The sequence below is a fragment of the Cyrtonyx montezumae genome, unplaced genomic scaffold (assembly GCF_038088225.1).
Source record: "Cyrtonyx montezumae isolate F1298 unplaced genomic scaffold, pur_monq_1.0 scaffold_3, whole genome shotgun sequence".
In the NCBI taxonomy this organism is placed as follows: Eukaryota; Metazoa; Chordata; class Aves; order Galliformes; family Odontophoridae; genus Cyrtonyx; species Cyrtonyx montezumae.
Window position 1 is genome coordinate 28,821,387 of NW_027072034.1, and position 16,257 is coordinate 28,837,643.

Consider the following 16,257-nt stretch of genomic DNA (forward strand, 5'->3'; position numbering starts at 1 on the left):
AGACCAATATTTGAGGAGAACTTATAAACAAGAAGAAGACTGACTTTTTACCTGATCTGACAGTGATTGGACAAGGGGAAATGGCTTTAAACTAAAAGAGAGATTTAGATTAGATGTTAGGCAGAAATTTTTTACACAGAGAGTGGTGAGGCAGTTGCACAGTCTGCTCATAGAAGATGTGCATGCCCCATCCCCTGGAGGCACCCAAGGTTAGGTTGGATGGGGACCCGAGCAGTCTAAGCTGGTGGAGGGCAGCCCTGGGCATGGTAGGGAGTTGCAACTAGATGATCTTTAAGGTTCCTTCCAAGTCAAGCCATTCTATGATTGTATTAATGATATGTAAACAAGAACTAAAAGCAAAAGAAGAAACATTTTAAAGGATCTAATTCAGAAAAAGATAAGATGCCATCTATACTTCTTTGCCGGATGTGTACAACTTGAAAAATATCCTTACAGCTGAAAGAAATAGCCAGCTAGACTAAAACTCTGTAAATTATTCATACTGCTTTCTTTGTTTGGCAACGTAGACTTTGAAATTACCTATGATCAAAGAACAGCTTCTACCTTGGAAAAAGCAAAAGCTAACTCAATCCAAGAAAGACCTAAAATGCAGTATAAATGTAGTCATTTGATCACCATCTCATATACTTCATGCAATAAAAATCTTGCTGCATGAAAAATAATATTTTGTTAAGGTTCTTTTTCATTATTTTTACAATTAAAAATACCCGAGGCTACATATAAATATGAGCTGTTAAGTTTTCTTAAAGCCAAAAAAGTTATGGTCTTTCTCTATTAAAAATGCATGTTTCAGAAGTAATAAGATGAATTTTTCTCTCTGATCCTCCAATAAAGGCCTAATCAGCATGCCATATTGGCCAAGAATGTATGATATTTCAGACACAAAGCACTGGAAATATCACGCTGATCTATTTCAATAATATATAAACATAAAACCCAAGCAGTGACTCCACATATCCTACTGAAAAATTAAACAGAACATGATTACACTGAACGTAGTTTATAATGCAACTGGTAAGAATAAAAGATAGTGAAATTTATTAGAATTAGTATACCTAAAAGAGAGGAGTAGTGGGAAGGGATTGTTCCACACTTTCCTTTGGTATCAACAATAAAAAAAAATTTAAGTTTCCAAACTGAATAAGTATATATATATATATATATTCAAAATGTGTTATTTGGAAAGATCAGATCTTAGAACTAAGATGCATGTTCTACATACACCAATAAGAAATGTTGATCTTGACTGCTTTTCTTCAACTTGGCAATATATGCTGCCTCAATTCATAGGGCCAGAGATCAGACCATGATAGATGGCTCTTTATTCTACAAGAGATAAGAATGAAACAATGACTAAATCACAGAATCATAGGGGTTGGAAGGAACCTCTGGTGATCATCTAGTCCAAATCCCTGCAAAAGCAGGTTCCCTACAGCAGACTGAACAGGAAAGCATCCGGGTTCCTTCTGATATGCATGGAGCAGAATTTCACAGAATTTTCTGCAGAAATCTCTCAGCTAATGCAGCTAAGAGAGATTAACCCTTTCATTCTGCTGTCATGTCTTTGAATTAACCTATTGTGAGAAGTGGCACGAAGTACTGAGAGACAGAAGGAGTGATGTTTTAAGATCTACACTGAGACTCAGAAATGACTCTAAACAACATGGTGGAAGGGTAAGCAATCATCGTAGAAACCCTTGTTTGCCCTTTCTCACCTTAAGGATCAGCTGCTTCTTTGATCAGCTTCAGCATATGTTTTACTATAAAGCTAAAGTCTAGCCTGGAGATATTGAAAACTTGAATAATTTTAGTATGGTCTTCACAAAAGCAGAATCAAAGAAAAGGAAGTATGTATATTCTTGTTGAAACTTCTGTTGAACATACAAAAGGAAATACCAGTTTCAGCAAGACTCATTTAAGCATCTCCCTATCCTTCTGTACAATTGTAAAAGGGTTCTTACTAAAGCAGTTGGAAGCACTTCTACCATTTCTTCACTGTGTTTTTGTCACAGGAGTGCACAGTCAGCAAGGCCACAATTTGTATGAAATGAAAACAAGATGTAAGCCAAGCGTAAAATGTTTTATGGTATCTTACAGTGGAATAGACTGAATAGGGAACTGCATGCTCCATGGGATTCCAAAGCTGAGCACTTTCAGAGACAGACTCATATGACTGACATATGAATTCACTGATTGATCTCATATGATTAACACAACATTCCTTTGAAACATATTCAAAAAGCATTGGAATATGAATGCTTTGCCAAAACAGGCATAGTTATTCTAAACTGAACATGGTTTAAATGAAATCAGCATTCTGCTCCTTTGTTATGCTTCAAACGCACAGCAAGTGACTTTAAAAGGAAATTCTTCCTTCCAGCCCTCAGTTCTAAGTGGGGTTTCTTTTGCAAATGGCTAAATGCTTCTAGAATACATGTTTCCTAAATACATATAACAAAATAGAAAGCCCCTTTTACCTCCTCAAAAATAATACTTAAGTTCTAAATATTTAAAGTTAGGACATGCCAGATTTACAAGCAAATAGGTAATTGACTCCTTTTGCATTCTCCCTGTGAACTGAATGAGGCTGTGATCCTGTGAAGAAACTGTAGTGTGCCTGCATCCTAATATATTAGGACATGACATGGAGTTAACACTGCAGCTGAAAATCTGGCAACTCCTATCTCTGAATTAGTCACTTATTTTGCAATTTAATATTCCCCAGACATTGTCTTTTGGTTTTGCAGTCTCCCAAGCTTTATTTCTTTCCTTTGTAAACCCAAGCAAGAGACTGAAGCACACTCTGAACAGTACTAATACCTGTTCCTCTACTCCTGTCAACCACCAATAGGGCCTGAACAACTCACAGCCACCAATTTCATCCAGGAGCTGGCAGAAGGCAGCTGGTGCCTTTACTGAGATAAAGCTCCTTGCAGGGCCAGACTGTGACCAAGGAGACAAGGGTCCACAGTGCAAATCATGTTGCCTTGTAGTGCACAGAAAAAAAATTACCACCTTCTTCAGCTTCACTAAATTTACAATTTCCAGACCTAAACAACAAAAACATTTGAGGATTTTGTATGCCATTACCTGTTCAAGTTTGGCTGTATTGTTCATCACGATGTTTTCAGATGCACTGTCTTGAGACTGTTGCTTACATAAACCTTTAGCTGCATCCCTAAACATGGTGTCTTTCTCCAGCAAACTGTCTTGCTTGGCAATTGGTAAAGCCAGGGGATTGCTACAAAGAGAATCAATAAAGCAATTAGACTCCTGCTGAAGATGTCAAATAAACAGAAGATTGACCAATGAAGGTGGGGCAAACACAGAAATAAGGTACAATTCAAGGCTGAGACATTAGCAGTTAGTTCAAGTACAAAAACAGAAAGTGGTAATAAAATAAACTTTTCACCAGGTTGGGTCTGTTCCTAAAGACACAAAGCAGAACACTTTGATTTAAAATTCACCTTTATGCATAACCATTTTGAAGCCAAACTAAGCAAACCAAACAGAATATGCATGAGCCTCTATTTGACAGCACTAGGCTGGCAAATCAATAGGCAATTTGAAAACTGAATTGAAATGCACAATTAACATAGGTAATAGTGTTTTGAAATGTAATCAGTTAAAAATAATGCAATATAGATATTGACACTGCAGTTAAAAATAAAATAAAATCCAAGAACTTTTAGCTTTTCATAAATAGGCAACACCCAAGCTGCATTTTATGAATAAAAGTTGCACTGTATTTGTTATAGACTTAAAAAAAACCAACAAAAACAAAAACAAACAAACAGAAAAAACAACGTAAATGGGCTCCTGAAATCTCTGCCAGTACATACGATTTATTCACATGTAAATGTAAACATATTTTTACATGCATGGAGATATTTTCCCTACTGATACATTAGACCACACGACAGTTTTGAAAAACAATGTCAAAACCTTGGATGATTTTGGCAGTGTTTTACACCCAGAGGAACTAGAGAGGAATCAGCCCCAGGAGCTGAGAACACTAACATCATACAAAACAATAGCTTGGCCCCTGGTAGTGCAAATGAGACAATCTCATGTAGTACACAACAAGTCTGTGCCAAAATGTGTATGTAATTTATTTTAAAAGTAGATGTGGAGCCAATGTGGGAATAGCACAATCTACTGTAGGATACTGTGCTTCAGACATTTTAATGCAAAATGTCCAGAAGAACACTGGTGAAAACAAAAGCTTCTATTTACTGCTTTGATTCACATAAGATAATTTGTCTGTAAATCTGTTCAACAATTGTGACATAGAGAAAAGATCCAAGAGCCAAATGTTTTTGCCTTTTGCCTTGCTTTTGAGCCATTATCTAAACCTTTTTATGCACTATGAAAGTAATGCCTCCTATTTTATTACACTGGCCCACAATGTCAGTCAGATGTTGGTGGAATGACAGTAAAGGTTGAACCTTCCCACTAATATCCCATTACATGTTGTTGCCGTGTGACAGATGGCAGCAAAGGGGTACTCTGACAGAATGGTGTCTGACACTAACATGGAAGTGTGCATGAAGTGAAGGTGATCAATCAATTCTTCCATGTTAAAACAATGGCAGCCTTTGACATTCATCAACACTTGCTGAACATTTCTGCAGACCAACCAGTGGGAGCACAATGTGGCTGTGGGTGGTCCATTTCAGCAATGACAACAATGACATGCAAGACAGACACATTCCGGACAGCCACGTACAACTGTTGCATAATAAAAAGCATCTTGATCAGTTCATCCATGCAAATTGGCAGATTACAACCAGGGAACTCTGTACACAGCTGAATATTGGCTTCAATATGTTGGAAATGATGGTGGCAATGTTGGAATATCACAAAGTTTGTGCCAGTTGGCTCTCACGAATGCTCATACAGGAACAGAAATAACACATATACAGGTTTGCCAGGATCCACTGAACCAATATGAGGCTGAAGGTGATAGTTTCACAGACTGCATCATTATCAGAGATGAAATATGGTGTCAGTATTATGAGACAGGGTCAAAATATCAGTTCATGGAGTGGCAACACGTAAACTCCCCATCAAAGAAAAAGTCCAAGATGCAAACCAAAGTGGGTAAAGTGATGTGTGCTGGTTTTTTGGGATAGGAAAGGGGTTATCCTTCTTGATTTTCTGAAACCTGGACAAATCATCAGTTCTGACCACTAGATCATAATGCTGACTAAGCTGAAGGCCTGAACTCCCAGAGTCAGGCCAGAGAAGATGACAACTTTTCCCTTGCAACATGATAACGAAGTATCACATAATCACAGAATTGTAGGGGTTAGAAGGGACCTCTAGAAACCAGCTAGTCCAACTCCACTGCCAAAGCAGCTCCCTAGCCCAGGTTGCACAGGTAGGTGTCTGGGTAGGTCTTGAATATCTCTGGACAAAGAGACTCCACAACCTCTTTGGGCATTCTAGCATACCACAAACACAATGACTGCTCTCCCTCTTTCTCTCTCTCTCTATATATATACATATTTTTAATTTATTTATTTACTTTTTTTTTTAAACTGAGTAAAGATTCAGACCTTCAATCAGTCTTTTCAAAGTTTTCTTCCAGAAATCAATACATTAATTTCATCTAGAACCAGCAAAATCAGATTTGTTGACAGAGCACGTGCTATTTGTAATTGCTTGTTTTTCATTTTGCAGTCTCCTTTACAGTGCTCTTCTCTACTGAGAGACGGCCACAAAGAAATACGACTACAACACAGTACTACACCAATACGAATACAGCACAGACTTAAATTAACTCTTGTGAAACTGTATCATCAGTCTACACATACTTCCCTATGTCAGGAGGGTTGATGGGGTATGGAAATAACAAAGGCTAAACCAATTGTAACTGTGGGTTAGTATTGTGCATTTGTCTTTGCAGCACCTGTTTGATACACAAGAATAGCACAGATTCATCTTTAACCTAGCACGCTGCATGTCTGTCTATGGACTTTAATAGAGCACAAAGGACAGAACTCGTCACTCTCTGTAATAGCCATTTAAAAGGTGAGAATTTGGTTGAACAGCCATCTAGACTGCCTCCCTAATGAACCAAGACTAAGAGGCACTCTTGAGGCTAATTCACTCTATCTTGAGAAAAGAGGTATTATCACCTGGAAGAATAACTCTCTGTAAGGTCTTGTTTTTCACTGTTGAGCAAGCACACTACATAGCTGAGATGGAGCTCAGCTAAATGGAACTCTGCAGGGAGCAAGGAATGGGTAACTCATATTTTCTAGACTTTCAGTAGTGATATCTGTTTCATGTACATTCCCAATGCAGAAGTTCTTCTGCCTTCCAAGAGCTCTCCTATCTGTGGATTGCTGTTGGGCCAGACAGACCTCTGACACCCTCATGCTGACAGCAGATATGAGAGCTACTCAGTGCAAAAGCCCTGCCTCAGGAACTCTCTAAGCCTAGGGCTGCTGAAAATCTGGAGAACACGTCAAAGCAGCATTACTTCAAGCTTACCATACCCTTATGTATCTTCCCCCTTGCTATTTCCAATGGACAACTCTCAACGGCAGTGTACAGGACTAAGAAGGTCTTTAGTTTGACCCAGTACTGCATTCTCAAGCAGGCTGTGTAAGCACCGCCAAATTTGCTACACTGACACACTGGGACAAAGCTGCCAAGAGATGCAACAAAGGTTAATGTGTCCATTTTCAAAAATAAATCCATCTCCATTATTTTTCCACTCAAGGTCCTCTGCTTTTCCAAAAGTTCCAGTGGAATTCACGACCCATGGCAGTTTAATATAACTGTCATATGAAGAATAACCATTTAGAAAGTTCTCAAAAAATAGTTCTTATATTTCAGGAATGAAAGTGCAGAGAAAAGATTCTCAGAGATGTGTTTTAACATTAAATAACAGTATCCAGTACAACATCTAGCAAAAACTTCTAGAATATAAAACACTGGAAAAGTGGGTGAAACATTATCCAGACATAAGAATCATAAAAAAGTGTTGAAAGTCTCTAAAGCATACAAAAATAATATTTTGCTAGGTATCATTACAGTGTTACAGAAGTAACCTATGTACTTTCAATTTCTGATACTATTACTTTAATCAATACTTAAAAATACAGTTCTTCATTGTTTCAGAATCTCAATCCTTTGTTTTTTAACTTGAAATTCACACTTCATTTCATAACAATTGCTTATTCCCATCAGATTTCATTGTGTTCCAAATATGCCCCGCAGACTACAAATTATAACTGATAAAAATGAGAGTAAATATATCTCCTCTGTCTGTCTAGATGTATAACTTGAGAGGTTTATTTATTTTTTCCCGATATACTCTCTGGTGGTGGGTCCAAAAAATAAAATTACACAGTATTTCACAGCCTTGTGTTATTGACATGCTTCAACTATGCAGCAAGTAAATCACAACTGTGTTGTGTATAAAGAAATTGTCTGTACCTTTTAAAACTCTGATGGATTACAGCACATAGAAATTAGAATTTCAGAAATTGACAACAGTAAAACTACGATGAGTGTATCATATCCATTTTACATCTTTTTACTTATGTATGACTTTTTTCTCAAGTATGACTCTTTTCTCAAGATTTACAAGAAAATATGAAAAGTTCAAAATGTATAATTTAAGACATAATTTAAGACTCTTTGATTCAATGCATTGTGAAATTCAACTTAACTACACTTGAATTATAAGCAGTACAAATATAATTACAAATCTGTAGTAACGAAAGATAATTTTACTGGCAATCATAACCATGTACTACTCATAGAATTAAGGTTGAATTAAGATTTTTAGAATTAAGGTTGACAAGAATGAGAAAGGATGAGAAATTGAGAAAGGGAAAGGGGAAATAAATGAAAAATGGGGAAAAGGAAAAAGGACAGAAAGGGAGAAAACAAAAAATTTCAGTAAATTTGCAAAATGAAACATCAAATCACAGTGAGTTATAGAATGGCTGAAGTTGGAAGGGAAATCTATAAAGGTGATCCTGTCCAACCTCCCTGTTCAATCAAGGCCATATGCAGCAAGATAAGCAGGGCCATGTCCGGTCAGGTTTATCTCCAAGGACACAAACAGGATGCATCATTCGTAAGAGAAACACTTACAGTTTATTGGAAAGTGTGGGCAGATCATGGATGATCTCTTCATAAGGCTCTTCTTGAGGTAAAGCAGAAACAGATAAAGGGTCTTTCATTTTTTCCTCCCAAACAATTTCAGCCTTCAGAAGCATTTCCTCAATAAACTCAGAAGCCGCAATATCTAAGACATTGGAACATCAAGATATCAGACCAAAAAAAAAAAAACAGTACAGAAAAGCTCCTTTCAATTCAACTCTCCAGATCAAATTAAGATTAAGCAGCTGGCTAGATAAGCATTTTGTTACAATGAAAAGAATTGCTCAGATACTCATCATAAGATAATATTAGAAATACATAAACGAATGAATTCAGTATGAAATTAAGTTGTTATTTGAAAAACTTCAAAATCAGCTTGTTAGTGTTTAACAATTCATAGGACATCAGGAGAAACAACACTAGTTCATGAGTCTATCTACTATTATCAGTATAAAACCAGAAAGGAATTCAGTATGAAGTCACCAAGAAAGTGTACACGCAGCTGCAACCAAAGCACTGAAGAACTTACAAGGAAGAAAGAAAAATAAAAATGATCAGAGAATGCAAGGTGTGGAAGATAATGTCACCATAGGATATGACCTCCTTGACACGATCATGATAAGCAATTCTCAGCAATATACAAAAAACATATATACACATGTATATATGTATGTAAGTATACACACTATATAAACTATATGCATGCATACACATGTATATATGTGTGTGTATGTGCATGTGTGCATGCCTTTGTGTAACAAGCCAGCAAGAAGAAAAGAAGTATCACAGTAGCTAATACACAGATAACTTGCATAGATTTTCACCTACCTGAAGGTTTCTCATTATTGCAGTTAAGAAGATTGGGATTTGCCCAGTGCGTCAAAAGCAGCTTCACAAGACTAGTCTAAAATAAGCAAAAACAGAAAATGAAATGGCAGAAGTAGGACAGGAATAGTACATTTCTCATTCAGCGCCATACTAGCTGAAATCACTGAATAAACCAAAGGCAACATCTCAAAAATTCCACTTACTCGAGCTAATTTACAGACTTGCATAAATTACAAGAGGTACAGAAAAATATAGCTCTCATTCAGTTTCATTGTTTTCTCAGCATAAGTTCAACCCCAAAGTCTCCCTCTACCCTTACGTGTGTAAAGAAATCCTCAGCAGCAAGGAAAAGAAACTAACCCTCCATCATCACCTGTCAAGATCGAAATCATAATTATTTCTTTATGTCTAGTTCACCAACTGTGCACCACTGCTGTCAAAGATGTGTCACATCTACCCTGGAAGTAAATCTCTTTGTCAGCAGTGGAAATTGGTGCATTTATCTTACATTTACCAAGACCATTTAATTGATTAGAAATGGTAGCATTTCTAGTACAGTATAGTACGGTAGAGTATTATAGAACAGAAAGGACTAAGACATATGGCTCAAATCCTGCAAGAATTCTGCAGGGAACTGTTTTTAGCAAGCTTTCCTATCACTGTACCAAAGTCTCAATGTACACCTCTCCATAAAAGATGATCATAATGTCTACACTGATTAATTGGTTGGTGAGAAATGAATAAGAACCTAAAGCAAGTACAAAAGAAGAGGAAAAAAAATACATTTTGAATGCAAATATAGAGCTCATCTATGTTGGAAAACTATTTGCACTTTTGGATAAATGCTAGGCAAATAAAACAATGAAAATATAATCATCAGAGGTGGCCAATGTGCATAAAGGGGAGAGTAAGCTGTGCAAGAAGGAAAGGATTCTCTAGAGCAGAAGAAAAGAGTTAAAAAAAAAGAGAGAGACAGACAGACAGACAGACATGATTTGAAGGGAAAAGCTAACAATTGGGTATAAAAACGTGCAATAAATTAAAAAAAAAGAATAAAAAGATGGAAATGATTGCAATATAAACAGTAAAATTCAATGTGGATTCAATATATAGCAGGTAATTTACTTGGGAGGGGCATGATAAACAAGAATCAGCTAAATGCAGGGATAAAAACCCTCTAACCTCTCATCACAGAAAACCAAGGAAAACATTTTTGTAAATTTCTATTAAAAAAATTAAAAAAGATCTTGCACTCCTCAGTTTTCTAATGCTGGTTTTCCATTCTTGCTGAACAGCAGAAAATTCAGCAAAGTTAGGAAGCGCAGAGAAAGCTAAAACAGCTCTATTTCCAAATCCAATTAGCACTGCTTTCAACCAAGAACCCTCAATACATATATTTCTGAGTTTTTTCATTACAAAAGAAAAAAAAAAAAAGGAACATACTTAGCCACTGACCTGAGTAAAACATGTGACAGTTACATAATCTCATTACCAGCCATTGTGAAAAAGTGGTAGTCATATTGAAAGAACGTTTTTTTTCATGCACTTTCATCTTACTAACAATAAATAGCTTTTTGAGCTATCAAAGTTTTAGATTTATGCTACAAGATGACCCTTCTATGGTACAAGGTCAATGCTTCCTGCTGTCAAAAGAAACGGCTCCAGTGGGAAATCCTTGATTCAGGTCACCGCTAATTTCAGTTACCCGCTTTTGCATAAGCAGAACTGCCAGTGTTAGATTTAACCTCATCGTTTTATGTTTTAGAAAAAAATACTTTAAAATCCAACTGTCATATCTTCAGAATTGTGCTAACAACAGAAATATTTATATAAAAACCACAGCATGTTATCACTTTCTAAAATTGAATTAAATAGTTAAAAATGAATTAGATATGAATCAGACAAGAAAAATTGTAGACAATAAGAAAAAAAAAGCATTACATTCTTTGTTTCTTATTTGTCAGCATTGTCTTTGCTGGTTTATATATGAGGGCTGATCCGAAAGTAATGCCTCCTATTTTATTACACTGGTCCATAACATCAGAGGCTGTAGCTCCTCACCAACATTCCATTACATTTTGTTTTTATGCAATAGATGGCAGTAGAGAAGCAATGTGACAGACCAGTATCGGACATTTCCTTTTATGCCTCTTTTAGTCAGAGCCTTTTGACAGGACACCAGGAGACCTCTTCTACTCTACACTCCTTTCAGAACATAGCATAAGCACTCTTTACAAAACTTACCCTTTACAACTAAAGTACAGTACATATGTATACAGAAATGTGTTCTGAGCAAATTTCATTTTTCCACATCTCTTTGATATCTTTTCCTGGACGTCTTGCCCTCTTACTGTTAAGAATGCTGTTGCAAGGAATATTTTCCATATTCATATATTTAATCTGAAAGTCACACGTTCTAGGTTTCCCACAGGCTCCTTTTCTCACAAACCATAATCTGCTTGCTGTCATTTTAAAAGGCCTTCACATACCCTCTCCTTGCCTTGCCTATTTCCACTCATTTAGCACTCAGCCTCCAGTTCCTGACTTTCATCAGACAGTGACTTTGCTCAACACAAATATACTTTCAAATGTCTACTTCTGTGTTTTTTCTAGGCTGCAACTAGAAAGTATGGCTTCTCAGCATTCACAAGACTACACTGTAAATCTCAGTAGCAGCCCATTCTGATATGATGCTTGACAAACAGAGAAGTAAGGCACTGCCATTCCACCATTCTGGCAGAATGAAAACTGGCTCTGTGGCTTGGCCCACAGATAGCTGATAATAGCTGGAAAGAAGTCTACGTGAAGATCAGTAACTAAAGCCATGCCCAAGGTGTAAATACGGTGTCCAGTCCTGTTGCACAGCACCATTAATTATCTGCATCATGGGGCAGAGTAAACAGTAAGCACATTTGTTGATGACACAAAACACTACAGGCTTGGGGCAGAGTGGCTAGAAGAATGTAGAGGAAATTGGCTGAACATGATCCAGCAGTGTGCCCAGGTGGCCAAGAAGGCCAACAGCATCCTGATTTGTATCAGAAATAGCACTGCCAGAAGGAGTAGGGAAGTGATCATCCCTCTACACAGAATCACCTCCCTCAACCTGCTAGTGATGCTTCTCTTGATGCAACTCAGGATATGTCTGGCCTTCCAGGCTACAGGCACACATTGCTGGTGCATGTTGAGTCTTTCATCAATCAGCACTCCCAAATTCTTCTCCCCAGTGCTGCTCCCAAGCCATTCTCCACCCAACCTGCATCTGTGCTTGCAATTGCCCCACCCCAGGTGCAGAACCTTGCACTTTACCTTGTTGAACTTCATAAGGTTGGCACTGGGTTTCAATGATCTTCAATCAAAAACAGTATTATTTTGGACCACAAATCTCACAATATTTTGTGGGGGGAAAAAAAAAAAACCTTAAGAATTATTTTTTTAATCTATGATATTTATTCACTAATCACAACAAAACACAAGGCAGAATCCAAGAAATACCACTGGTTACACCATTATCAACAGCAGTCTTCACAACTGAGTAAGATGGACATCTGTATTTATAGGAACATGTTTTCAATTGCTCAAAATGTTAAATTTGACTTGACTGAGCTTAAAAAGTGAGTATTAGCCTCACCGTGTCATTTTTTACTAGGCACTTTGCTGGAATTGCTGCTTGAGAGTTTTTATGATTCGTTTTAAAAAAAATATCTCAGAAAGATAAATCAGTCAAAGATGAAGCACTCTTGAGAGCATGGTGTGGGAAGATAAACTGCCCAGTCCTCATGAGCTTCCATGTTTGTACAGAGTGAAGACTTTGTACTACACAAAATGTTAACGTGAAGAAAATTTGGATGTCTAAAAGCTAAGCAATAAAAAATATAAATCAATAAAGTAATTCCAGTGTTTGTTATTAGTATTATTATCATTATTAGTACTGAGCTCCTGCAGTAGAATTGTTGTAACTAGAGACTGGTTACATATTCTTTAGACAGAATAAATACATTCAGATAAGTTATCGTGTAAAAAACTACTTAGAAAAACACTGGAGAATTGTATTTAATTAATACAAAGAGGTGATAATAGGCACTTCAAAAAGCATCAAGGATACTAAGAAAAGTGCAAATTAGGGAAGTACATTCACTTAAGTTACTGGGGACTGAAACAAACAAAAGCAGAGCTCGTGACTAAGACTCTCAACATTTGTAAGATAATCATTAAACTATTTGAGATACTGTGATTTCATTTTTGAATACCACATACTAGCAAAATAGCATACCTTAAAAAACTGTATCTCACATAAAGCCAAAGTCTCATAAATATCTAAATAAGAGTAGTATTTATGTATTTTCTTTGCAATTGCAAATTTGATCAATTTTACTGTTATAGACATACAAAATCATGTCTGACACTCACTACAGATCTCCTTTCTTAAAACAACATAGAGCAGAACAATATTTCCCCTAGTTGTGCACAGAGAAAAGAGTGCTATAGCCACCTGCAGTCAGCAAAGTGGAACAAATGAGAAAAAGTAGGTTGCAGGAATGAGACTAGCAGCAGGGCAGAGGGGAAAAAATAGAAGAGAGTGTGGATAAAGTGATGGACTTTAGAACTAGTAGCATCAAATAAATGAAGTGAAAGGCACAAAGAGGGATATGGCAACAAGCCAGGATGTAGGCAGAGATGGATTAAGCAGAAAAAGAAAATGAAAGAGGAAAGTGACATTGTGAGGGAAAACCACTGAGATTGAACAAGAGATTGGGATTGTGAGCGAGTGGAAAACAAATGGAAGAAAAAGGATAAGTACAACAGAAGGGCAGTAATTTTGGCACAAGTCAAAGTAGAGAGAAGAGAAAGTTTGGATTAGAATCAGGGAGAGGTGATACAGAGACTGGCTGTTCAAGGAAAGAAGGATTGGGATAAGACTAGAAATGGGGCATGAAGCCAGAAATGGGACAATAAGGCAATGGAATAACAACAAGAATTGAACAGATAGAAGGGAATTGAGGAAATAAGGTTACACATGGGAGGAACAAACTGTAAAGACTGTGCCTGTTCATAAAGAGGGCTTGGAATGGAACCCAGATACTCCATGTCTCTATAGGCTTTCTGTAGTCAGCATGTTTAACCTACATTGCTTAAATGCACCTTTTAAGCTTCTGGAATAGCTTGAGCAAAGGACAGCCTAGTATTTTTTTCAGCTAACAAAGTGATAAAGATCATTTATGTTTTTCTTCATCAGTCTTTACTTCAAGACTATAATCTATACTTCTATTTTTGAGTCCTCTGGAGAATTAGACCAAAAAAATTATGTTGAAAAAATATTATGTGATCTTGTGATTAAAGAAACATTAAGTTATGTTCATAAAAGTTCTGTATTAATAATATTAACATTAATGAGGATCATAAATCTGGCACTTCTCAAATTTTGTACCTGAACAGTCTCATTAGCCTTTTTTATTACATATGCCTTTCCTACATTTATATATACTTAACTATGTATACGAGCTTAAGTTCCTATCAGTGGCATTTCATGAAAACTAATTTTAATTCAATTACTGTGATCCTGCAATAACTGAATAAAAATATAATGCAGTCTGTGCACATCTCAGCTTTAACAATGTCCCATAACCAAAAAATTTTATAGTGCTTTTGTAAACAGAGCTGCCCCAAGTCTGTATAAAGCTCAAACTTGTATATCTATTTTCTTACCACTTGGCATTGTGTGAATATAGGTTCTCTTGTCTTAGTGTTGTGCATTTTTAATTAGCATTTGAAAGATCTACTGAAACCTTCAGAGTATACTGAGAGTGAAAGAAAAGATATCACACGCAGAAATTCCAAAGAAATCTCCCTTCTGGAGTAAAATGAGTGTAATTGGGTCTGAAGGGAAATGCTGCTGCTCTACCTGAGTATAATCATGAATGCCAAAGATGAACAAAAAGACAAAAGAGAGTGAGATATGTCTAGATAAAACATTCTTGAGAGGGTTCTCTGACCACAAATGAAAGATTCTAACTGCTTGATAGGGAAAACATGTATTCCCTGAGTGACTATATTGTATTATTTTTGAAATACTGAACAGGCACCTCCTTCCTTTGGTTCTTCTCATTCAAAACATTTGAGGAGTAAGTCCAGAAACTGCATTCAAAGAACTGCTAAGGCAGTGGACTCATTGGAAAGAGATTTAACATAATTTCACAGAATGAAATCAGGTATCCCATCTACACTTAAGAACATTCTAATCATCTCTATTTTTTCTTATTTTGAGGTCAACAAGCACGTAAAAAAATTCTTCATAGCTGAGTTGAATCATTAATATGTCCTTGTAACAATGAGCAAATTAGACCACTACTAATAAGATGTGTTCTCCCAGACTTCAGTTGTGAAACACCATGTTTAGATGAACCAGCCAGACAAAATATGATTTGATCCAAGCAAAGAAGCCAATCAAGTGTGTAGTACGAAGGGACAATATACTTACAGATTGGCAATTCCACGATGCACACATTTTGTAAACAATACAGGTACCTGAACTCTCTAAACAAATGTTATGTATTTATGCTTAGTGGGAAATATTTGCTAGTGTGAGAGTTACTTTTGGAGAGACAGACAGCATCTCAACAATTATCTTTTTTGTCTGACATCATGAAACTGTTAAAGTCTCAAAGCCACAGGCTAAATCTGCCTTGCTAAATAGGAGAGTGCAATGGAGCAAGCTTAAGTATCCCTTATAATCCATACTGCTTAACTGTTAGCTCTGTCCCCAACCCTGCTTTGGACCACTCCAAGCAGCTCTCTAAAAACAAGACTAATCTCCTGCAGAGGAAGCTAGCTCTAAACAATGTGAACATGAGCCAGACTGATGCTCAGCTTAATCCCTCGCCTTCTTTGATTTAGCATTTTAACAGTTTAGACATAGGCAGACAGCTTTCCCCGAGGATGAAATTTGGGGAGAGGTAGTGTTTAAGATACTGGGGAGTCAGCTCTGACCTGCATGTCTCTGATAGCTGTTTTGAAAGGTGACATTTCTGTGATAAACAACAAAGAAACAGCTTGTGCCTGGGAATTGTGCCAAAATACCCAAGGCGAGCATCAGAGCCTACTCCCAGCACAGGGAGGGGGAGTGTGCGCTCTCCTGATCACAGCAGCCTGGGAGGTGTCCAGCAGTGACAGCACTCCCTCTCAGTGCATATTCCCAGCTCTTCACAGAGAGACTGCTGTGCTAAATCCAAATGAGGGGATAAGCCGGAGAGATGCAAGCTGCCCTTCCACTGTTGGTGTCAG

At 37.0% G+C, this 16,257-nt stretch overlaps 1 protein-coding gene across 1 annotated transcript in view; it reads right to left on the reverse strand.

Annotated features, from left to right (window-relative positions):
- MYO16 (myosin XVI) overlaps positions 1-16,257 on the reverse strand; it is a 257,006-nt gene that overhangs the window by 167,475 nt on the left and 73,274 nt on the right. The window contains exons 7-9 of the mRNA XM_065741050.1: positions 8,977-9,052; positions 8,140-8,293; positions 3,112-3,262 (exon numbers count right to left, since the gene is read on the reverse strand). Of these exons, the coding sequence (XP_065597122.1) occupies positions 3,112-3,262; positions 8,140-8,293; positions 8,977-9,052 (381 nt within the window). The remainder of the gene's footprint in view (positions 1-3,111; positions 3,263-8,139; positions 8,294-8,976; positions 9,053-16,257) is intronic.